This window comes from Mandrillus leucophaeus, unplaced genomic scaffold, assembly GCF_000951045.1.
Source record: "Mandrillus leucophaeus isolate KB7577 unplaced genomic scaffold, Mleu.le_1.0 Scaffold507, whole genome shotgun sequence".
Taxonomy (NCBI): Eukaryota; Metazoa; Chordata; class Mammalia; order Primates; family Cercopithecidae; genus Mandrillus; species Mandrillus leucophaeus.
In genome coordinates, this window is record NW_012105442.1 from 1440577 (window position 1) to 1464990 (window position 24414).

Below are 24414 nucleotides of genomic sequence, written 5' to 3' on the forward strand. Positions count from 1 at the left end.
ATGTTATTGTCGTTGCAGAAGATATCTGAAACAGTAGCTTGGGGAAATAAAATAATGAGTAGAAGATTGTAAACTGTAGGAAGCAGTTATTTCCCTTGACAAGAAAGCAAGAGACATGTCTATTTTATTTGAGAGATGAAGACTGGCTGTTTTTCTGGAGATGGCCACTACTGTTGGACATAAAATAATAAATCATAGAAATGGCTAAAGAAATGAAGAATTTTTACGTGGGGAAAAAATGCAGCCAACAGCATCATACCAACAAAGTTTGGTGTCTTTAGATGGGATTAACGTCTTTAAACTGATGACAGATTTAGGATTTTTCACATTGGCCCAACTCTCTGAACAAGTCAAGGTGACAACCCCTGTCAATGGGATGGGACACTTAAGGGCCCCATTCAGTTATCCGTGTCACCAAACAGATTCTCAATTACTAACTGCCAGCTGACTACATTCTGGGGTCAGGGTCTTGTTAGATAGTACCAGTGAGCCAAGGCTACTCAGTTGATGCATTAGCATATCAGGGGACCAAGAAAACTAGAAACAACCTTGAGCTGCAGTCTCTGTACCTCAAAGAGGACTGAAACCTTTCTGCAGCTCTTAAACAGCAGCTAAAGTTTGACATGGCTAAATGTCCACTTCTGTTGTTCAAACCACATAGCGGTTTCAGTGAATAATTGTTTAATTATCTTTAACAGTGGAAAAGGATTGTAAGACAGGAAAAGTGAAGCACGTGACTTTTGTGAATATTACAGGTGAAGTTTTTTGTTTTTGTTTTTGTTTTCCCCCTGACAGAGTATAATCCTAACTAGCCAGATGGCAAATGTGTAATGTTGGTATAATGGCCATCAGCTTAGATTTTCTGGGACTTTCCCACCTTTCAAACACTTGATCCCATGTGTCTTGATTTTTTATTACAAACACAACTCATGCAAGCTACCCGCCTGTCAGCATCTCTCTCTGAATCTTCTACCTTCCCTCCTGCTATATGGATCAGCTGTCACTGCTTTCACAGAAAGCCAGCCCTTAGCTTGTGTTTCTAATCCCATCCCCTCTCACCTACTCTGGGATATCATTCCAGCAGTTATCTCCTGCATCATCAATCTTTTCTTTTCTACTGGATCATCCCCATTAGCATACAGACTTGCTATTATTTCTCCTTTCTTAAGAAGAAGGAAAAAAAAGCCACTCAAAAGTCCTCTGTCCATCCTAGTTGCCACTTCGAGCTACTATTCCATTTCTCTGCTCCCCTTACAACAAAACTATTTTAAAGAGGGTTCTGTCTTCTCATGGTCTCCAGTCCCTTATTTCCCATTCTCTCAAAAGCACACGACACAGCAGCTGCTCCTGGCAGGGTTACCAAAGGTCTGCATGTTGTTAGATCCAGGCTTGTTTGTTTGTTTGTTTTAAAGCCTCTTAGCAGCTTTGGACCTTATTTGAAAACCTGTCTCTCCTGTCAGCAGCATTGAACGTCTTTAAACTGCCTCCTTAGGCTCCTTTGCTGCTTTCTCCTCATACCTAAGATCTAATGGATTGCCCATAGGAGTGGGTGCAGGGCAAGGGGAGATGTACAGAACGGGTTAGTGACTGGAGCATGCGTTGTGAGGCAGGGAGTGAGTGGTACATGACCCTGGAGAGGTAGGCAGGGTGCCTATCATGGAGAGCCTCACATGGCAGACATGTTCTCAGAAAAATGTCAGGCAGAAGAGAGAATAGCAGGTACTTTTGGGTCTGAGAAAAGTCACGTTATATGTGGAAGCCATGTAATAAATTACTCTGGATTATTATACAGTAGCAAATTTACTTGAACAAAAAAAATTGTAATTAAAAGAATGTTTTCAGTTTTATTTAGCTGATATTTATGTAAATATTCTTCTTCTTCTTCTTTTTTTTTTTTTTGAGACAGAGCTTTGCTTTGTCACCCAGGCTGGAGTGCAGTGGTGTGACCATGGCTCACTGCAGTCTCAAACTCCTTGGCTCAAGCAATCCTCCTGCCTCAGCCTCCTGAGTAGCTGGGACAACAGGCATGTACCACTATGCCTGGCTAATTTTTCAAAGTTTTAGTAGAGACGAGGCCTTGCTATGTTGCCCAGGCTGGTTTTGAACTCCTGAACTCAAGCAATCCTCCCACCTTGGTCTCCCAAAGTCCTGGGATTACAGGTGTGAGCCACGGCACCTGGCCTATAAATATTCTTAAAAATAAAAAGATATGGGCCAGGTGCGGTGGCTTATGCCTGTAATCCCAACACTTTGGGAGGCCAAGGTGGGTGGATCGCTTGAGCCCAGGAGTTTGAGACCAGCCTGGCCAACATGACGAATCCCTGTTTCTACAACAATTAGCCAGACGTTGTGGCACTCACCTGTAATCCCAGCTACTCCAGAGGCAGAGGCATGAGAATGGCTTGAACCCAGGAAGTGGAGGTTGCAGTGAGCCAAGATCACATCACTGCACTTGGGCAACAGAGTGAGGCTTCATCTCTTAAAAAAATAAATAAAATAGGCCAGGCATGGTGGCTCCCTATACTCCCAGCACCCCGGGAGGCCGAGGTGGGCGGATCATGAGGTCAGGAGATTGAGACTATCCTGGCCAAAACGGTGAAATGCCATCTCTACTAAAAATACAAAAATTAGCTGGCTGTGGTGTGTGCCTGTAATCCCAGCTGCTTGGGAGGCTGAGGCAGGAGAATCACTTGAACCCGGGAGGCAGAGGTTGCAATGAGCCGAGATTGCGCGACTGCACTCCAGCCTGACAACAGAGCAAGACCCTGTCTCAAAAAAATTAAATAAATAAAAAGATGTATAATAAAACAACTTGATTTTACACGTCAGAACAGATGCAGCCAAGTGGCTTTTCTTCACTCAGGAATTTATTCCAATTTATTTCAAAGATGTTGTTCTGGAAATATTTTTAAGGATGTGGGGATCATTACTCATAAACTATTGTCAGCATCAAATACTTTATATTCTTGCCTTATTTATTTATTAACTTCAAACAGCTTAAACATTTATCTTCACCAGACATGGCACCAAATATTTTGTTGTTTAAAAAGTTCATAGGCCGGGCGCTGTGGCTCACGCCTGTAATCCCAGCACTTTGGGAGGCTGAGGCAGGCGGATCACAAGGTCAGGAGATTGAGACCATACTGGCTAACACGATGAAACCCCGTCGCTACTAAAAATACAAAAATTAACTGGGCGTGGTGACAGGCGCATGTAGTCCCAGCTACTCAGGAAACTGAGGCAGGAGAATGGCGTGAACCCGGGAGATGGAGCTTGCAGTGAGCCGAGATCACCCCACTGCACTCCAGCCTGGGTGACAGAGCTAGACTCCATCTCTTAAAAAAAAGAAAAAAAAAGGGAAAAAAAAGTTCCTGAATGAATACGTTAATAAAGACATACTCTTCGAAGAACAAAGCAAAACTGTATAAAAAATAATACTAAAAGTTCTGAAGACAATTTCAAAATTTGAATTTCAAAAATATTTTGAACAATGGTGGCTTTAGTTTAATAAGTGATTATCATTTTCCAAGTAAATTTTCTTTTAAAGAAAATAAATCCATCTTTTTATGCTTTCCCATGTATTGGCAAAAAATTATAAGGTTGATTACTTTTTAAAAAAGCTTTTAAGTTCGGGGTACAAGTGCAGGTTTGTTACATAGGTAAGCTTGTGTCATGGGGGTGTGTTGTACAGATTATTTCCTCTCCCAAGTATTAAGCCTCATACCCACTAGTTATTTTTCTTAATCCTCTTCCTCTTCCCACCCTCCACCCTCTGAAAAACCCCAGTGTGTGTTGTTCCCCTGTACGTGTCCATGTGTTCTCATCATTTAGCTCCCACTTATAAGTGAAAACGTGGTATTTGGTTTTCTGTTCCTGTGTTAGTTTGCTAAGGATAATGGCCTCCAGTTCCATCCATGTCCCTGGAAAGAACATGATCTTGTTCCTTTTTGTGACTGCATAGTATTCCATGGTGTGTATGTACCACAGTTTTTTAATCCAGTCTATCATTGTTGGGCAGTTAGGTTGATTCCATGTCTTTGCTATTGTGAATACTATTGCAGTGAACATATACTTGCATGTGTCTTTGTAATAGAATGATTTATAATCTACATCTTAAAGACCTAAAATTGTACTGGACTATAACCCTGTAGTAGTTTTAAAAGCATTTCATACTTACATTTGGAGGAAACAGATAAATTGTGTTTTTATTTTACAGGTGGTTATGGAGCTACAGCTTTAAATATGAAGCGTGATCCTTTACACATGAAAATCAAAGGAGAAGAATTTCCTCTGACTCTGGGTCGGGATGTCTCTGGCGTGGTGATGGAATGTGGGCTTGATGTGAAATACTTCAAGCCTGGAGATGAGGTGAGTTCGGGAATGCCACTATTCCTGCAGGGGTCCAACCCATAGACCCCGATCCAGCGATGGATGAGAGATGTACACTGACACAGATATTTTGCCTGTCAGTGCAGCTAAGAGGTCTCTGCTCCCTGAATCTGCAGCATCCACCCCATAAACTGAGGAAGTTCACATTTATTTAGTGCGGATTAAACGATGAAGGTCTCGAGTAAATACCACTATAGGGTAATTAACATTGCCCACTGTCCAGTAGAGAGCAATCATGCACCCATGAAAGAACAAAGGTTGGTCTTAGGAACATGTGAGTAAGCAAACTATTTAGATAAACTGCCCCACATTCCCTAGTTATTTGCTCCATTGCTGTCCACTCACAGTAAAGAGGATTAGGCTGCTTTCAGCCAAATCTTTTACTGAAGCTGTGCAACACCCCCGGCCTTCCAAGTAGGTTTGTGTCTCCTTCCTGTAACTTTACAATTTTTCGTCTTAACAATTTTTCCCACCACCCTGACTGAACTCCCACATATTCCTTTACTAAATGTGCAAATTTCATTCTGTTTCAGAAGTATATTCTATGCTGTTGACCTGTTTTCTTGTTTTCAACAAAAGTACTGAGCTTTGACTAGAACTGTCACTTTTTTGGTTCTGTTGTTACATTTTTTCACAAACAGTTCCGAAATATGTTGACTCTACTTGAGTTTGTGTTTTCTAAATTTAGTACTTAAGAAATGCAAGACTTTAAAATATGTAGGATTAGGGTATTTTTTCCTTGAAAGGGCCTTTAAATGACAATTTTTACCTTATGGATTAGATGGCTTTAAAATAGTTTAAGTTTGGTATAATCACCTATCACTTGTCACTTTGAACTTTTGTACCAAGAAATGATAGTTCATAATCATAGCTAACACTGTTCTGGTTGCTTTTTATAAAATATGTCATTTAGTCCCTCTGAGGTAGATAAAGTTAGGCCCAGTTTACAGATGAGGAAGCCAAGCTCTAAAGAGGTCTCCTAACTAATAAGTGGTGGAGCCAGGACTCAAACCCCAGAGACTGTGGTCTTACTGGTACTCAAAGTAGTCAGTAAATGCAGCAGGATATGCTGGCATCTGCTTCCAGTGTGGTTTGACTTGATAAATCAGAATCATACTAAGTAATACATTTATATCATGAAAATAACACTCCTGCTTGGTGTAGTGCCGACTTCCGTGTTTTTCACAGCACAGGGTATATATTAGGGAACACCTTCATGCTTAGCTTTGGTCAGAGAATACCTGTGTTTCTAATGAAGCTGTCTGTGTGTGTGTGTTTCAGGTCTGGGCTGCAGTTCCTCCTTGGAAACAAGGCACTCTTTCAGAGTTTGTTGTAGTCAGTGGGAATGAGGTAACTTACAACTCTGCTGAAATGCATTAGAAAGTTTAAACAAAGACTGGCAAATATCTGGGAAATAATTGGTGTTTTTCAGTTCTAGTTTATGTTTCATGGGGCAGTTTATAAAGAGATAATATAGAATATAGGAATTTTTGAGAGATTAAAAAAGTATTTGATGCCATTCAGTAACACTGCCTGCTAACATAGCTGTTTTTCTCTCATTGAGCAGGGATTTGGAATGAGACCTAGAACCCTGCTGTGTTGCTTGGTTTTACCCTAGATAAATAGTTGAAAGCAGATATAGGCAGTAGAGGGGGTGGATTAGTCATCAATGGAGACATGGAAATGTCCAGTGGTTTTGAATAACTTTAAAAACAGGAGTCTAATCAAATGCAGTCAGGAGACCGACAAATTGAATAGAGAGAAAGGGGTTAACATTGAGGAAATTGGCTACAGAAGGGAGGGCAGGAAGGGGAAAAAGGTTGTTACTGAGATTAGAGAAAATCTAGAAAGATTTCCTTTCCAGAAAATGAGAGTAAAGGAAACAGCTGATCTCAAAAACTAATTAGGATGTGTTTTTGAGAGTTCAAGGTTTATTTGGATTTACTTCAAGACAAATGGGAATATTGATGTGGTCTTTTTATAAACAATGAAGTTATAAACAAAGTAGTTTTTATAAACAATGAAGTAGTTATATCTGATAATGTAGCCTACATAACATTATTGAACATCTGTGAGGCAGGTAGAGCTATTCTATACAATATTTATTAGGATAATCTTGGAGTAGTGTATGCATATGCATATGCATACCCTACTCCAAGGTATGCAACAGAGCTATACAATATTTATTAAGGATAATCTTGGAGTAAGGTATGCAATAAACACTGAACTGGAATAATTTTATAGATTTATCTATGAAAATACAGTTGACACCTGAACAATGCAGGAGTTGGTGCACCTACCCCTTTTAAAATGCACCTACATCTTTTGACTCCCCTAAAACTTAACTGCTAATAGCCTACTGTTACCCAGAAGCGTTACTGATAACATGAAAAGCCAACTAAGGCGGGGTGCAGTGGCTCACGCCTGTAATCCCAGCACTTTGGGAGGCCAAGGTGGGTGGATCACAAGGTCAGGAGTTCAAGACCAGCCTGGCCAATATGGTGAAACCCTGTCTCTACTAAAAATACAAAAATTAGCCAGGCGTGGTGGGAGCTGCCTGTAGTCCCAGCTACTTGGAAGACTGAGGCAGGAGAATCGCTTAAACCTGGGAGGTGGAGGTTGCAGTGAGCCGAGATTGCACCACTGCACTCCAGCCTGGGCGACAGAGCAAGACTGTGTCTCAAAAAAGTCAACTAACACATATTTTATATGTTATGTATATTATATACTGTATTCTTATAATAAATGAAGCTAGAATATGTTATGTATATTATATACTGTATTCTTACAATAAAGGAAGCTAGAATGTGTTATGTATATTATATACTGTATTCTTACAGTAAAGGAAGCTAGGAAAAATGTTATTAAGAAAATCATAAAGAAAGGTATAGTTACTGTTCATTAAGTGGATCATCATAAGGATTTTCATCCTTGTTGTCTTCATGTTACTAGAAAGAGGAAGAGTAGGAAGAAGAGGGGTTGGACTTGCACAATTCAAACCCCTGTTGTTCAAGGGTCAGCTGGATTCCTGTGAAGGTAAATGTGCTTAATTGTGTGCAGAGGTTTGCAAGTCATTGCTTATTTTTGACTGTTGTCTTCAAATGTAGGTCTCTCACAAACCCAAATCACTCACTCATACTCAAGCTGCCTCTTTGCCATATGTGGCTCTCACAGCCTGGTCTGCCATAAACAAAGTTGGTGGCCTGAATGACAAGAATTGCGCAGGAAAACGGTAAGTGTATCAGTCAGTGGCAGCATCTAAACTTCTTTTCTTTCCTTCTGTGAGTTCCTTGCAGTAGATTTGTTAGAGCTTTGAAATTTAGTATCATTTACATGAACAGAGCTGTACTAACATTTGAAAACAATTTCCAAAGCACTCTATTTGTGTCAGTTTGCATTTTCTTAGCTTCATTCTGTAGATTTTCAGCCCAATCAGTTGGAAATTTTTTAACTGAGATGTGTGGATGAAATGGACTTTAGGAGTCTGAACCTTCTAAAATAATGCAAAATTTTACATGTGATTCTTTAGGAAGAAGATCCATATCTTTTTTTTTTTTTTTATCAAATTCCTAAAAAGGTTAGGAATCATCCCATACAGTTTCTAAAGAATGATGTCAAGGTGAAAATGTTTTTCCCTACCTCTCCCAGGAGTTATTCTCACACTTGCATATTTCTATAAAGAGACTGCAAAACTATTGAATATTCTTAAGTTCTCTCAGTCTCAATGCCTAATATCCATTAGGTGAATTCTGATTTCCCAGTGCCTTGAGCGTGTGCTCATTTGGGTTAGCAGCAACATGGTGACCAGAAATGTCTCAGATGTACTTGAGTTTGTATCTGGATTCTGTTGCTTTCCAGCTGGGTGACCCACTCATTCACTTTTTAATGAGTTTTGTTTTGAAGGTTAAATGAGGTAATGCACATTAAACTGGTGACACAGTTTATGGCACATAGGAGGCACTCAGTAAATGGTGGCTACTATTGTTAGCAAGGAGATTATGGTGTTCTTTGTATTTTAGAAAGTTGCCATCGTAGAGAAAAATGATGATTTTGTATTTTGTTGAGAAAACTACACACTAAGAACCATTTAACAATTGAAGGAAAGAGCTGTAGGTCAAACTATAATAAATAACCTAGTTTTTTTTATTACTAAGGATTGTGCTGGTAACATAACTAAAGTCTGTGTGATTCTGTTCTATCATTACGAAACATTGTACTTTAATGTGTTGGGTGATAGAGCATTAAATTTAATGAAAGTTTAATAGCTGTGTTTTTGAAAGCTTATGAAAGCTATTCATCTAATGAGGTGCTGCCCTTTATCTTAAAATTCAAGGTAAATATTTATTCTAAAGGTCAATGCTGTTTACTTTTTAAGCTATTGTGGCTTATCTTTCTTGAAGTTGCCATTTTGATCAACACTTTGTTTAAATTAAATTAGTTTTGACCACATAGATTTTTCTACTGGTTTCTCTTAGCTAATAACCTTGCGAAAACCTTATTGAAGATTTTTAGACCTGTATTGTAATTGTAGACTCTCCAACAGCATTGTTTTATTGTTTTGTTTTTTCCCTTAAAAACATTAAGTTTTCTATGCCTGCGTGACTATATGTGCACTATTGTTAGAGACCTCTCACTTCTTTTACTGGTTCAGGGCTCTCTGGATCTACTTTTAATATACTGTAAAAAACAATTTAGAAGATAAGAAAAAATTAAAAAATTTAGAGGCAAAGATCTGTCTCTTTTCAGAGACATTGGTGTGAGTCCTCAGTTTATTGTTGGCTTTGTGGGTAATTCTTTGGTACTCTGTTATCTTCTGTTTAAGCAACAATGGCCTGGAACTGGGAAGTTGGAGCCCTGGGTCCTATTCTGCCATTAACTAACCAGGTGACCACATGCTATTTATTTATGGCCTCTTTGTGGTTTCCTCTGAGTTTATGAGTATAGGACAGTGTAGGTTTTGAGGAGAGCTTTGAGAAATGGAAAATTTTAGACCTTATTATGTGATGATATGTTATATTGAGTTGGGTCTGTTCATTGATTGAGCCCCATGTTAACCAATCTAGAATGAAACCCACTGTAAAGAGTCTCAGTAATTCACATCATGAACTTCTGCTGCATTCACATGTTGTGACCTGTAGGACGCATTTGTCCTGAGTGACTCAGCGAGCACAGTGAGACCTCGCTGTCTTAGTCCGTTCAGGCTATTATGACAAAATACCATAAACTGGTGGCTTAGAAACAAGAGAAATTTATTTCTTACAGTTGTGGAGGCTGGGAAGCCTGAGCTCAAGGTGACATCAGATTTTGTGTCTGGTGAGGACCGACTTTCTGTTCTTTAACAGTGCTTTCTCGCTTGTCCTCATATTCTGGAAGGGGTGAGGATATCCCTGGGGTCTCTCTTTCTTATAAGAGCATGAATCCCATTCATGAGGGTTCTGCTTGCATGACCTAATCACCCCACCTCCTAATACCATCACTCTGGGGGTTAGGATTTCAACATATGAATTTTGGTGGGACACAAACATTACAAACATTCAGACCATAGCACTTGGTACTTGCTGCTCTCAGAAATTTCGGTTTACTGAAATTACTACACATGGGTTATAATAATGGCCTACCTCTTTTAACTGTTTATTTGTGAGAATCACATGAGAGATGTGAGCATCTTAAAATACTGTAAAAATACTTTTAATGAAGAAATTCTGTAATGAGATTTTATTGTACCTAAAGTCAGAAGTTCCAGTGTCCAAAGTGGATTTTCCGTTTGACTATTCATTGTGATCGATGGAGCATATTTTGGCTTCAATATGCTAAGCAATAACTGTTCCTTTTCTGTTAGCTATTGGCATTAAGGCATGCCTTAGTCTGCACAAAGCAGGTCAGTGTTTGTTATCAAAGATGAATAGTCTTTTTCTTCTAATCAGTTAATTAAAGAAAAGCCAAAAATAACAATGACAAAAACACCTATCAGCACCTTGGAAGATTTTATAGGATTTCTTTATAGCAAACAGCTTATTTGAAATTAGGAAAAATCTTTCTAAGGGTTTGATGATGTTTACCTTTTTTCCCCTTTGTTCTGTAGTTACTTTTCTGCAGCAGCTGAGTATCAGTGAACCAAGGAGATAGTTTATTCTTGATGTCGTGTAATACTGTCATTTTGTCCACACACTGATATCATTAGAAAATATCAAGTGAGACCAGGCGCAGTGGCTCACACCTGTAATCGCAGCACTTTGGGAGGCCGAGGTGGGTGGATCACAAGGTCAGGAGATCGAGCCCATCCTGGCCAACATGGTGAAACCCCGTCTCTACTAAAAATACAAAAATTAGCTAGATGTGGTGGCACACACCTGTAGTTCAAGCTACTCGGGAGGCTGGGGCAGAATCGTTTGAACCACAGAGTTGGAGGTTGTAGTGAGCTGAGATTGTGCCACTACGGTACTCCAGCCTGTTGACAGAGCAAGACTCCATCTCAAAACAAAAAAAAAGAGAAAAAGAAAATGTCAAGTCAAAATTATTTCCTTTTTATCAGTCCATCTGTAGTTTCTTCATGATTTGTTCAGTAGGAACACATCGATAACTTAGGGCTCTCAAATAAGTAGAAATTTTTTTTAAAAGTTGTTACAACCAGATTTTTTTGAATATGGTAAGATTTGATGGTTTTATTTATTGGTAGTGTCACGGGTACACTTGAATATTTCATGCTCTGCCTGAAATTCATGTCTTGCTGGGAAAGTTGTACTTCACTCTGTTTGACAGAAGTATTAAAAGGTGTTAGGTGTGGTGTTGCATGCCTGTAGTCCCAGCTACTCAGGAGGCTGAGGTAGGAGGATCGCTTGAATCTGGGAGGCGGAGGTTACAGTGAGCCGAGATCGTGCCACTGCACTCCAGCCTGGGCGACAGAGTTAGGAATTGAACTATTCCTCCTCCACAAAATAAATTTCTCTTTTAAAGTGTGTATACTTGCAACTCAATGAAGTGAATTTAGGAATACTTTTTTCTTTTTTTGGTATTAGGCTTTATGGCAGTAAAATTTTGTCATGTAAGTGTAAATTAGGCATCTGATTAATTCTGTTATAGAATTATAGAATTAGGCCCAAACTTGAAAGCATTGGGTTTACTCCCTACCAACATGCTTATATTAAAACGACAGCCTTCTTCTTTCAAATGCATTCTAAGGCCTTTTCTTCACCCCACCACCACCTGTTTCTTCCCACTCCCCAAGCCCATTACCCTTTTGGACTTTGAGTTTTCATTTGCACCTGACTGGGTTGTATTGTTAGTGGGGTAAGGGGAAGTAGAAAGAAGCCCCTGCTGTTTTCTTGCATAAACAAAGTATGGGGTTGAGGAGGCAAGGAGAGTGAGAGTGCAGGCTCTGGCTTGGTCAGTGTGATGGAAATGAATCTTCCTTTGCTTCAGGGTCTATTTTCCAGGGAGTCCTGAGTGGTGGGGGGGCACTTAAAAGAAGAGCAAAAACCTCACTCCTGGAAATTTGTGTTTTACACAATAGGTTTCTAAGTGACTGGGTTAACTGTCTTGTGAGGTTTAGAAGTCATTTACTCTTCAGTGGACTATAATCTAGCTTCTAGCCTTGCATTTCAATTGCACCTGCCCTCACTGGGGTCGTAGCTAACTTAAGTGACTTAAGTTGCCAAGCCCAAAGACATTTTTCAGTTTTTATTTTAATTTCACCTCTCTGAAGTATCTGGCATTGTTGACCACTTCCTAAATACTTACTTTTTGTATGGTTTCAGGGACATTAAGACTTCTAAGTTTTCTTTTTTTGTTGTTGACCATTTCTTGTCACTTTTAGAAACCCCCACTTCTTCCTCCAGCCCTTTAAATATGCTGTTTTCCCAGTGTTCCACTCTATTCTTCCTTTTTGTTTCCCAAGGTTATCTCATCTACTCCCAGCTTCTCCTTATAGTTTGGTAACTTGCAGATCTGTATTTCTAACTCTATCCTCTTACTGAATTCCAGTTAGATGTTCTCTTTATATCTCAAACTCAACTTGAGCAAAACAAGACTTACCAACTACCACCCTAACTCTTCCTCTGTAATCCTAATGTCAGTTAATTGTGGTTTACCCTAAGCCAAAACCTGACATTGTTCATAAACCCTGCTCTCTCACCTTCCCCAGCACTACTCATTATTGTTCGTGTCAAGTAAAATGTAAGATTGTTGTCAAATTTGGAACAGTAACTTCCAAGTTCCTCTTATATATGAGCTATAAGATTTGTGAACCCAAAATATCTGAGACAGGTCTCAGTCAATTTAGAAAGTTTATTTTGCCAAAGTTAAGGACACACCTGTGACACAGCCTCAGGATGGCATGCACCCCAGGTGGTCAGGGTGCAGCTTGCTTTTATATATTTTTGGAAGACAGTACACTCATCAATACACATAAGATTTACATTGGTCTGATCTTGAAGGGTGAGACCTGTTGAAGAGGGGTGGGCTTCCAGGTGATAGGTAGATTTTAAAAATTTCTGATTGGCAGTTGGTTGAAAAATTTATTATAAGTAGAATGGAATGTCTGGGTTCAGATAAGGGGTTGTAGAGACCTAGGTTTTATCATGCAGATGAAACCTCTAAGTAGCTGGCTTTAGAGAGAATAGACTGTAAATATTTCCTAGCAGATTGAAGGTCTGTGTTGATGTTAATGCTGCAGGGGTATAATGAGGCCTGCAACCTCCTCTCCCATCATGAGCAGAACTAGATTTTCAGGCAATGTCCTTGGCCAAGAAGAAGAGTCCATTCAGATGGCTGGGGCCTTAGAATTTTATTTTTGGTTTACAGATTTCAAGGCATTTCACGTTTTCTTGTGTAGTGATAAGCCTAAAATACTATTGTATTTTAATGGACAATCGTGATTAACTAGTTTGTTGTTAACCTCTTCTATATAGTGTTGTCTTGTAAATTCTTACATTTTTTTAATTGGAAGAATTTTCCACAGACTAGCTTCTGGCTTTGTACATTTCAAACCTTGTTTAACTTTCTCCTTCACTACTCACATGACCCTGTGCTGGGCACAGTGATACACAGCCTTAAGGAAATGTCATGTTGCTTAGGTGAGTTGACTTAGTTAGTGAGAGGTAGGAAGAAATTCCTGGAAGGCATTTCTTAAACTTAGACACCTAGGAATAACTTCACTCTACACAGAAGTGACTACGAACCACATCAGTATTTTCTACTAAACCCCAAACAAGTGTATTTCCAATCAACTTCCCTTTAGCCAGATCTAGTATCACCTGACAAGAAAGCAAGACTAATGAGTAAGAGTGAAAAAAGACCAATCTTAACTGATTGTGGTTAGCATATCTTTTACAAATTTTACAAAAACATATGTCTATGTAAATATATTGCTAGAGCTTCTCTCTGCGCCTTGTGTAAGTGAAGGACTTCAGCTTCGTTGGCTCCATGAGTAAATCCTTCTCTGACCACACTACTTCTCTCTGTCTTATGCTCTATTGTCACCCATCACAAGCATTTCTTTTCTGTTTTTTTTTTTTGTAAGACTGAGTCTTGTTCTGTCGCCCAGGCTGGAGTGCAGTGGTGTGATCTCGGCTCTCTGCAACCTCTGCCTCTTGGGTTCAGATGATTCTCCTGCCTCAGCCTCCTGAGTAGCTGGGATTACAGGTGCCCATCACCACGCCTGGCTAATTTTTGTATTTTTAGTAGAGATGGGTTTCACCATGTTGGCCAGGCTAGTCTTGAACACCTGGCCTCAGGTGATCCACCTGCCTTGGCCTCCCAAAGTGCTGGGATTACAGGCGTGAGCCACCGCGCCCAGCCTATCACATGCATTTCTTCCCTCTATCTGCTTCTGCAGATGATTGAGGGAACCAGTGATTTGGGATGGTTCCCACTGCCTATCCCATTTGGGGGGATACATTCCCAGTACCCCGGTTGAAATTCTGAATACACTTCAGATAACAAAGCCATTGTTATCCTGTGTATAAAGTTCTTCATCGATTATGGGTTAACTAACCTTCATAAATGGCTTACCCTGGCCACCTTACCAAGATATATAAATAGCTTTGTTTTCTTGGGAAAATGTGTTTAACTTTCTAAACATTTAATTCACACACAAACTCTTCTGTAAATTGGGGAATGTCAACATGAATTACAGAGTCTTAGAAGAAGAGGACACACAAATCTAGGCTATCTTGGTCTCCTTTGGTTGATTTGTTTTGTAGCTGTATTTTTCCGCTTATTCAGATTAAGTTTTGTAGCATGTTTCATATTTTGTTGTTGTTGTTGTTGTTGTTTTTGTAAGGCAGCTAAGGTGTTGGTGCCTTACCTCATAAGATTACAATACTGAAAACTGTGATTGTAGAGGACTTAGGTGCCCAAATGCCAAATAAAAAGTGACTCAGTCATGGGAAAGAAGCCAACGTTGCTTCAGTGCCTTAATGTATGTTTAGGGAGAATTCAGAGATTAGGCAGAAAGGACAGAGCAAGTTAGATTTTAGGGTTTAAGAATGCCTAAGTAGTATAATACTGATTCATGTTTTCCCCATATTTAAAAAATATCTGTCACTAGGACAATCCCCTCTGACTTCCAAAGAGGCTCTGTGTGTGTACTTAAGAAGTAATGGAGGCATGCAGTTAAAAACCTTGGCAATTTTGAATAACAGTGCTTTTTTCAAGTAGAGTATTTCTGCGCACTTTATATAAACCAACAAATACAGCACACGTTTCTTCACTATCACAAATAGGCTTCTACTTCAATGAGATTCGAATATATAATGTGGCCATTACAGCAAGCTAGGTAAAAAGTATTCCCACTCTGTAGGACTTAAGCGAAGGGCCACTGGGAGGTCAGCAACAGCAGTAGCTTCCCTTTGCATTGAACGTGCTGTGACGAATACAACAAGAATATTTAGTTCAGCCACAAGACTTCAGAGCTTAGAAGACCAACCGGCTTATTGTTGGCATGAAAATTTATTTTGCCACCAGGCGCGGTGGCTCACGCCTATAATCCTAGCACTTTGGGAGGCTGAGGCGGGTGGATCACCTGAGGTCAGGAGTTTCAGATCAGCCTGGCCAACATGGTGAAACCCCGTCTCTACTAAATACACACAAAAAAATTAGCCAGGTGTGGTGGTGGGCACCTGTAGTTCCAGCTACTTGGGAGGCTGAGTCAGGAGAATCACTTGAACCTGGGAGGCGGAGGTTGCAGTAAGCCCAGATTGTGCCACTGCACTCCAGCCTGGCTGACAGAACGAGACTCCATCTCAAAAAAAGGAGAATTTATTTTACCTACTGGCCTTTTGGGGACTTTGAATAAAGATATGTTTGAACCTGCACAAAATGCGGAGTCCTCAGGCTTCTTGATAACCTAACAGCGCTGCATTCATTGGGCCTGCTCCTTGCTGCTTTTGGCTTGGGGTTGCCATCAGGTGGCAGCACAAGGAACTGAAGCTGCTATTGCAGAACCACTCCTGCTAAGCCCAGCTGTGAAAACAGTTTTGCTTTCTTATTTGAGGGAATGAAGTTGCTTTGGATCAAGAATTATGGGGAAGAGATGAACTGACAATAATGAGGTCGGAGATGTATTTGGCAGTTGGATCCTGAAGTAGCCATTATATTTAGTATCCAGCATTCACAGAGAGAGAATTAGAAATTATTTTCAAGCTTTTCTTTACTGGAAGAAACTTTAATGCAGTCTTTCAAGTAGCCAGGCGATCCCCTCACTTGAGGTAGTAGCAATTGTTGCTTTGATTGTAGGACATAATGGTGATTGGATGATTTCTTTTTTCTTTTTTTAGAGAGGAGGTCTCACTCTGTCACCCAGGCTAGAGTACAGTGGCACAATCATAGCTCACTGCAGCCTCAAACTCCTGGGCTCAAGCCATCCTTCCACCTCAGCACCACCATACCTAGATAATTTATTTTTTATTTTTTGTAGAGATGTGATCTCATGATGTTGCCCAGGCTGATCTTCAACTCCCGGGCTCAAACAATCCTCCTGCCTCAGCCTCCCAAAGTGCTGGATTACAGGCGTAAGCCACTGCATCTGGCTATGGATGATTTTGAAAGTCAAGAAACTTTGATCGGGCATCTGCTACATCCAGGGCACTGTGGCCAGTGGAGGGCATAATATGAGGTCTCTGACCTTATGAGCTTGCAGAATAGGTTGGGAAATAGGATGTATGGCACAGAAAACAGGTTCCAGGCTATTTTAAGGGTATTGTAGAGGAAAACTGGGACTTGGGCCTTCAAGGGAAGGGAGACCTCAGCAAGTAATTATAGCATTCTAGAGTGTGGAGGAATGGGCCAGTGTGTGTGCAATGTAGGGGGAAGAATGAGAGGAACAGGGTCTCAGAGGAGGAGAGTTCCATTCAGGAAATAGTGAGAGTTTCCATTCAGGAAAAGTTGGAGAGTGCAGGTAACACACTGTGAGGAATTTAAATGAGAATTTGACTAGCGACACTTCTATAAGAATGGACAAAAGTAAGAGGGTGAAATATTTCATGGGGGAATTAATTTTTGGATGTATTTGTGAAGCACTTTTAATACTTCTTTCCCTCATTCGGAAAGTACTAAAGCTATGTTTAAATTATCAGGGCAAAAGGTACTTTACCTCTGCCCTCTGAAGGTTCTATAACTGAGTCTGCTGAAATAAACTGATAATAGATTAAGAGGAGAAAAGTTATACACATTTATTTATTTCCTTTTAATATTAGTTGATATGTAATAATCGTACACATTTATGGGTGTAGTGTGATATTTCAGTACATGGATACCATGTGTAGTGATCAAATCAGAAGAATCAGCATATCCTTCAAGTCAAACATTGATTATTTCTTTGTGTTAGGAACATTAAAAATCCTCTTTTTGAGTTTTTTGAAAGTATACAATAAATATTATTAATTATATTCACCCTGTAGTGCTGTAGAGTACTAGAACTTATTCTTCCTCTCTAGCTGTAATTTTGTATTTGTTGACAGACTTCACCCTGTTCTTCCCTCCCTGCTACCCTTCTCAGCGACTGATACACCACAGTTCTACTCTGCTTCTGTTACCTCAAGCTTGTCTAGTTCCCCCTTGAGTGAAAACGTGGCATTTATCTTCTTATACCTGACTTATTTCACTTAACATAATGTCCTCCAAGCTCATCCCTGTTGCCACGAATGACAGAATTTCATTCTTTCTTTTTTATGGCTGAATAGTATTACATTGTGTATATGTACCACATTTTCTTTATCTGTTTATCTGTTAATGAACATTTAAGTTGATTCCATATCTTGGCTATTGCAAACAGTGTTGTATTAAACATGGGAGTGCAGATATCTCTTTGATATTACTGATTCTCCTTCCTCTGGATAAATACTCAGTGGTAGGATTGCTGGATCTTAGGGTAATTTTACTTTTAGAGAAAGCTTCATACCGTTTTCCATACTGGCTATACTAACTTACATTCCCACCAAAGATGTATAAGAGTCCCCTTTTCTCTGCATCTTTTCCGATATTTATTTATTTTTTGTCTTTTTTCTATATGAAACACTTCACAAATTTGCATGTCATTCTTGCTCAGGGACCATGCTTGTCTTTGTGTCATTCCAATTTTAGTATATGTGCTGCCTAAGCAAGCCCTGTTTTTTGTCTTTTTGGTAGTAACCATTCTAACTAGGGTGAGAGATCTCATTGTGGTTTTAATTTGCATTTCCCTGATTATTAGTGATGTACACCATTTTTTTTTTCCCTATGCTTGATCATTTTTCTCTTTTTGATAAATGTTTGTTCAGATCCTTTGCACGTTTTTAATTGGATTACTAGTTTTTTGTTGTTGTTGAGTTTTTTGAGTTCCTTGTATATTCTGGGTAGTAGTCCCTTGTTGGTTGTAGAGTGTTTGAATATACTTTCTCCCATTCTACAGGTTGTCTCTTTGTTGGTTATTTCATTTGCTGTACAGAGCTTTTTAATTTGATATAGTCCTATTAATGTTTTTGCTGCCTGTGCTTTTGAAGTCTTACCTATATCATTGTTGCCTGTATTCCTATATGCTTTCTTCTAATAGTTTTGTTTTAGGTCTTATGTTTAAGTCTTTAATTCATTTTGAGTGGGTTTTTATATATGGTGAGAGATGGGCATCTAGTTTCCATTTTTCTGCATATGGATATCCAATTTTCCCAGCACCATTTATTGAAGAAATTGTCATTTCCCCAACATAAGTTCTTGTTACCTTTGTCGTAAATCAGCTGGCTATAAATAGGTGGATTTATTTCTGGGTTCTTTATTCTGTTCCATTGGTCTATGTGTCTGTTTTTATACCAGTACCATGTTGTTTTGGTTACTGTAGCTTTGTGGTATAGTTTGAAGTCAGGTAAGGTGATGCCTCCTGCTTTTTTATTTTTGCACATATTCTTTTGGTTATTCAGGGTCTTTTGTGGTTCCATGCAAATTTTAGGATTTAAAAAAATTTCTGTGAAGAATGTCATTGATATTTTGTTAAGGCTTGAATAAAGTCTGTAGATTGCTTTGGGTGGTTTGGTCATTTTAGCAACATTTATTTTTCCAATCTATGAGCATAGGATGTCCATTTTTTTGTGTTCTCTTCTATTTATTTAATTTATATGTATTTTTTTGAGATAGGCTGGTCTTGAACTCCTGAGCTCAAGCGATCCTCTCCTGCTTGGCCTCCCAAAGTGCTGGGATTAGAGGTGTGAGTCACCGTGCCCAGCCCTTTTTGATTTCTTTTATCAGTGTTTCTAGTTTTCATTATATAAATCTTCCACCTCCTTGGTTAAATTTATTCCTAAGTGGTTTTTTGGTAGTTATTGTAAATGAAATTGATTTCTTTTACAGCTAGTTCATTGTTGGTATGTAGCAATGCTACTGATTTTTAAATTTTTATTTATATTTATTTATTTAAAAAAATTTCTTTTTGGAGACAGAGTTTTGTTCTGTCACCCAGGCTGGAGGGCAGTGCATGATCTTGGCTCACTGCAACCTCCGCCTTCCTGGGCTCAAGTGATCCTTCCACCTCAGCTTCCCAAATAGCTAGGACTACAGGCATGTGCCACCATGCCCAGCTAATTTTTGTATTTAGTAGAGATGGGTTTTGCTTTGTTGGCCAGGCTGGTCTTGAACTCCTGGACTCAAGCGATCTGCCTGCCTCAGCCTCCCGAAGTGTTGGGATTACAGGCCTGAGCCACTGCCCCGGGCTGCTACTGATTTTTGTATGTTGATTTTGTATTGTGTTACTTCAATGAATCTGTTTATCAATTCTAAGAGGTTTTTGGTGGGGTCTTTTGTTTTTTTCTATATGTAAGATCATGTCATCTGCAAAGAGGGACAATTTGACATCCTCTTTTCCAATTTGGATGCCTTTTGTTTCTTTCTCTTCCCTGATTGCTCTGGCTAGTACTTCCAGTACTTTTTCCTGTAGATGTATCTATTGTGTTGTTTGAGTAGAGTGCTTTGGCTTTGTTCCTGGGTGAGCACAGTAGTGTAGTCTCTGTATGATTTCCTTTTTTTCTTTCTTTTTTTTTTTTTTTTTTTTGAGACAGAGTCTGGCTCTGTCGCCCAGGCTGGAGTACAGTGGCGCAATCTCAGCTCACTGCAACCTCTGCCTCCCAGGTTCACACCATCCTCCTGCCTCAGCCTCCCGAGTAGCTGGGACTACAGGCACCTGCCACCACTCCTGGCTAATTTTTTTTTGTATTTTTTTAGTAGAGACGGAATTTCACCGTGTTAGCCAGGATGGTTAGCCAGGATGGTCTCGATCTCCTGACCTCGTGATCTGCCCGCCTCGGCCTCCCAAAGTGTTGGGATTACAGGCATGAGCCACCGCACCCAGCGTCTTTGTATGATTTCTTTGGCTGTGATCACTATCAGTGGTGTCTGAATTTCTCAATGGCTTACGCTGTAGTTTGTGGAGGCTGTTAGGCAATTTTTTTTTTTTTTTTTTTTGACAGGATCTCACTCTGTCACCAGGCTGGAGTGCAATGGTGCTATCTCAGCTCACTGCAACCTCCACCTTCTGGGTTCAAGTGATTCTCCTACCTCTGCCTTCTGGGACTACAGGTGTGCGCCACCAAGCCCAGCTAATTTTTGTATTTTAATAGAGATGGGGTTTCACCATGTTGGCCAGAATGGTCTCGATTTCTTGACATCATGATCTGCCTGCCTCAGCCTCCCAATGTGCTGGGATTACAGGCGTGAGCCACTACGCTTGGCCTCTTGGGCCCTTTTATTGGACATAGGAATGCTGGGCAGTCTGGTCCTCAGGTCACTAGGTGACACATGCCGCTACATAGCATTCCTGCTGCTGGTGTGGATGGCAGGCTTTGGGTGGACTAGTCCTCAGGACTCTGGTCAGTGTACATGAGGGCCAGCAGTGGTGGTTGTGGGCCCCGGGAGAACTGGTCCTCTCTGCACTGCATGCATGGCTGTGTGGCAGCTTTACTATTGAGGGGCGGGGTCACTGTCAGTGTTGGTGGCAGCAGACCTGGGCAGGTAATAATGTGTAGGTGCACGGAAATCACACAAGTTATGAACCTCAAAGAAGGGCCAAATTGGTGATGCCTAAATACCCTCTTCATAGGGTGGAGGGAAGGGGAGTATGTAGACACTTTTAGAAGAAGAGTAAATTATTTTGAGAGGAGATGAATGGGCCCAAAGAACAGACAGTAGCCTAGGACAAAATTCATCTGGGCTGTGGGTGTGGCACCTAGTCTTCTTTCATGTGAGTTAATCTTCTGTGTTTGGTGAGATTATAGGGAGGGGGCCCAAGAAAATAGCATTCCTTCTGAGGGAACTTCAGAAAAATCCTCCCTTTGCACTTCAGGAGAGACAAAGGGATGAAAGATCGTGGCCGGGATGGTGAGAGATCAGAGAGAGCTTCGTTCTGAGGTTGCTTCTTTACTTCAAAATACTCAGCATGTCAAAGTGACATACTCTGGGGTATTGCTTTCTGAGCCCCAACAGGATCTTTACAATTTCTTCTAGTCTTTATAATTTTGGAAATTATAAACCCTTCTAGAAGGAACACAATTTGCAAGGAGACTTGTCTTAATTACATTTAATGGTTTTAATTTCAAAGGGAACAACTGGCTCAGAAATTTTAGTAGTAACTTTTAAGCTATAAATAAGGGTGACAAACAGCCTTCTGTGATTTGGGCAAGATAGAAAAAAAAATGAAATGAAACTAGGGTTAAGGTTATAGATAGAGTGCATGTTCCAAGACTTGGTGTACTTGCTAGAGATAGGTGGCAGAATTCCTGCACTTTCCAGCAGCCAAGGCAGTAGGGACCCACACTAGCAGTTGCTCAATTTATGGTGACGTTAAATAGGACATATACTACCACCACTTAGTGTTCAGAAAAATGTTTTTTTGTAAGCTGTCATAAAAAGAATTCTCATGAATTCTGTCAACAATATCCCCTTAGCTAATACAGTATCAGATATCAAACAATCACTTTTTATAATGTTCCTCAACCTTGATCAGTAGCATGACACCGAAACACAGTGCAAACAATTTTCTGGGACTTGAAACCATCCAGTCCAAGTAGGCAATTCTCTGAAGCTCTACGTTAATTTAAGAATAAAATGTAAGAGCGTGGAAAGCAGTTTTTTGACCGGTGATTCTCTTTTGGATTGCACACTTCTTTGGGAAATGGATGATAGGTCTAGATTCCCTTCCTTGTCAATAAGCATATGCATAATCACACAAATTTTACGTGTTATTTTAGGAAATTCACAATTTCAGAGAGTTCATCATCCCTTACCCTACCCCTCACCCCTTCACCCTTGTCCCGCCACATCCCTCCTGCCCTGACTGATCCAGGCTTAGCACCTTGGTCTTCAGGGCTATCGTGAGTTACCATGGTAAGAACATGTGGTATGAGGATGGTTGTGCTGGCTGGACACATTCCTCTGCCTTAACAGGAAGCCATATCGAGGATGGGAATTGATTTTCATTTATGAAAGTTGATGAACTTGACATGTCTGAACAAAAGATGTTTATTTCGCTTTGGTGAGAATGTAGTCAGGAATGTGATTTTTCTTAGAGAACAGCTAAGCATAACAAACTAAAAAGGGCCCCAAATCTCCCTCTCATAGAGGAAGCTCTAATAATTTTAGCCTGGAAAAATTACAAGCAGATGTTACAAAGGACCATCTGAGCTATCTTAAGCCAACAAATTATTGGTATTTTCGGTATTTGATATTCTTGGTACAGAGCTCATAGAATGTCTAATTTTAAGCAACTACAGTTTCTTGGTGAACCTAAAATAAAAATCCTTGTGTAGTATATCTCGGGAAGTGTAATAACTTTATTTTCTTTTAGAATTATTTATCATTTTATCATCAACCAGTTATATGTTGAAAACATTTATCCAGTTATATCTGCTTTAGATTCTCATTAACTGTGGTTTCCTTTGCATTGCAGTGTTCTAATCTTAGGCGCTTCAGGCGGAGTTGGTACTTTTGCTATACAGGTAAAACCATTTTTTAATCTTGTGAATAGGAGGATTTTGTTTGCATGAATTTATAAATTAAGATAAATTATTTCTCCTTAAAAGCTGAGAAGAAGGTAGATCTAGTAAATGCACTGTAATTTCAGCTTGTTCTGTAAGAGGAAAATATTCTCTTTTTTATTTAAAAAATTATTTTTTAGGGATGGAGTCTTGCTATGTCATCCAGGCTGGAGTCCAGTGGCACAATCATAGCTCACTGTAAGGAAAATATTCTAATGTAGAAGGAAGCATTAAGCTTTCTAGTAGTTTAATATGAGTGGGTGTGTGGATGTCCTTGATAACAGATGTAGGAAAGCTTTTAAGAAGGAAGACCATGGGCAGTGCCATGGGTAGATGGAAGTTAGCAATTTAGTAGGAAACAGCCAATGTCAAAAACTAATACTAGTTTCCAATCAAAATTGTTGCAGGCTAAAAAAGCCTGCAAAATGTAGAAATCGGTAAGCTGATTCTAAAATGTATGTAGAAATACAGTCACCAAAACGTTAAGATGGCAATACTCCTCCAAAGTGATTTATAGATTCAGTGCAATCCCTATCAAAATGCCAACTGCTTTTTGCTTTTCATAAATGGACAAGTGGATCCTAAAAGGCATATGGAATCACAGGGGACCCCAAACAGCCAAACAATCTTGAAAAAGAATAAAGTTGGAGGACTCACACTTGCTGATTTCAAACTTACTACAGAGCTACAGTAATCAAAACATAAGGGTGGACTTATAGATCAATGGAATAGAATTGAGCATCCAGAAATAAACCCGTACCTTTGTGGTCAATTGATTCTGACAAGAATGGCAAGACCATTAAATGGGGGAAAGAATAGTTCTTCCAGCAAATACTGCTGAAACAACTAGATATCCACATGTAAAAGAATGAAGTTGAGCCCCTACCTCACATTGTATTAAAAAAAAAAACAAAGCCCTCAAGATCAGGCATGGTGGTTCACACCTGTTATCCCTACACTTTGGGAGGCCAAGGTGGGTGGATCACTTGAGGTCAGGAGTTCAAGAACAGCCTGGACAACATGGTGAAACCCTGTCTCTACTAAAAATACAAAGATTAGTTGGACATGGTGGCGTGTGCCTGTAATTCCAGTTACTCAGGAGGCTGAGGCAGGAGAATTGCTTGAACCCAGGAGGCGGAGGTTTCAGTGAGCCTAGATCATGCACTCCAGCCTGGGTGATGAGTGAAACTGTCTCAAAAAACAAAAACAAACAAAAAACCTCAAAATGGATCAAAGATCTAAACATAAGAACTAAAACCATAAAACTCTTAGAAGAGTAGGCAGGGAAAGGGAAAAAAGTCTTAGAAGGAAACATAAGAGAAAACCTTCATGATTGTAGATTTGGCAACAGAGTTTTAGATAGGACACCCAAAGCACAAGCAACTAAAGAAAAACAGTAAATTGTACTTCATCAAAATTAAAAAACTTTATTTATTTATTTTTTATCTTTTTTTTTTGAGACGGAGTCTCGCTCTGTCACCCAGGCTGGAGTGCAGCGGCCGGATCTCAGCTTGCTGCAAGCTCCACCTCCCGGGTT

General features: G+C 39.8%; 1 protein-coding gene across 2 annotated transcripts in view; it reads left to right on the top strand.

The window, feature by feature from the left end:
- RTN4IP1 (reticulon 4 interacting protein 1) overlaps nucleotides 1-24414 on the top strand; it is a 59545-nt gene that overhangs the window by 3393 nt on the left and 31738 nt on the right. For both annotated transcript variants that reach the window (XM_011996263.1, XM_011996262.1), the window contains exons 2-5: nucleotides 4217-4368; nucleotides 5671-5739; nucleotides 7497-7621; nucleotides 22790-22838. In XM_011996263.1, the coding sequence (XP_011851653.1) occupies nucleotides 4243-4368; nucleotides 5671-5739; nucleotides 7497-7621; nucleotides 22790-22838 (369 nt within the window). In that variant the 5' untranslated portion in view covers nucleotides 4217-4242. The remainder of the gene's footprint in view (nucleotides 1-4216; nucleotides 4369-5670; nucleotides 5740-7496; nucleotides 7622-22789; nucleotides 22839-24414) is intronic.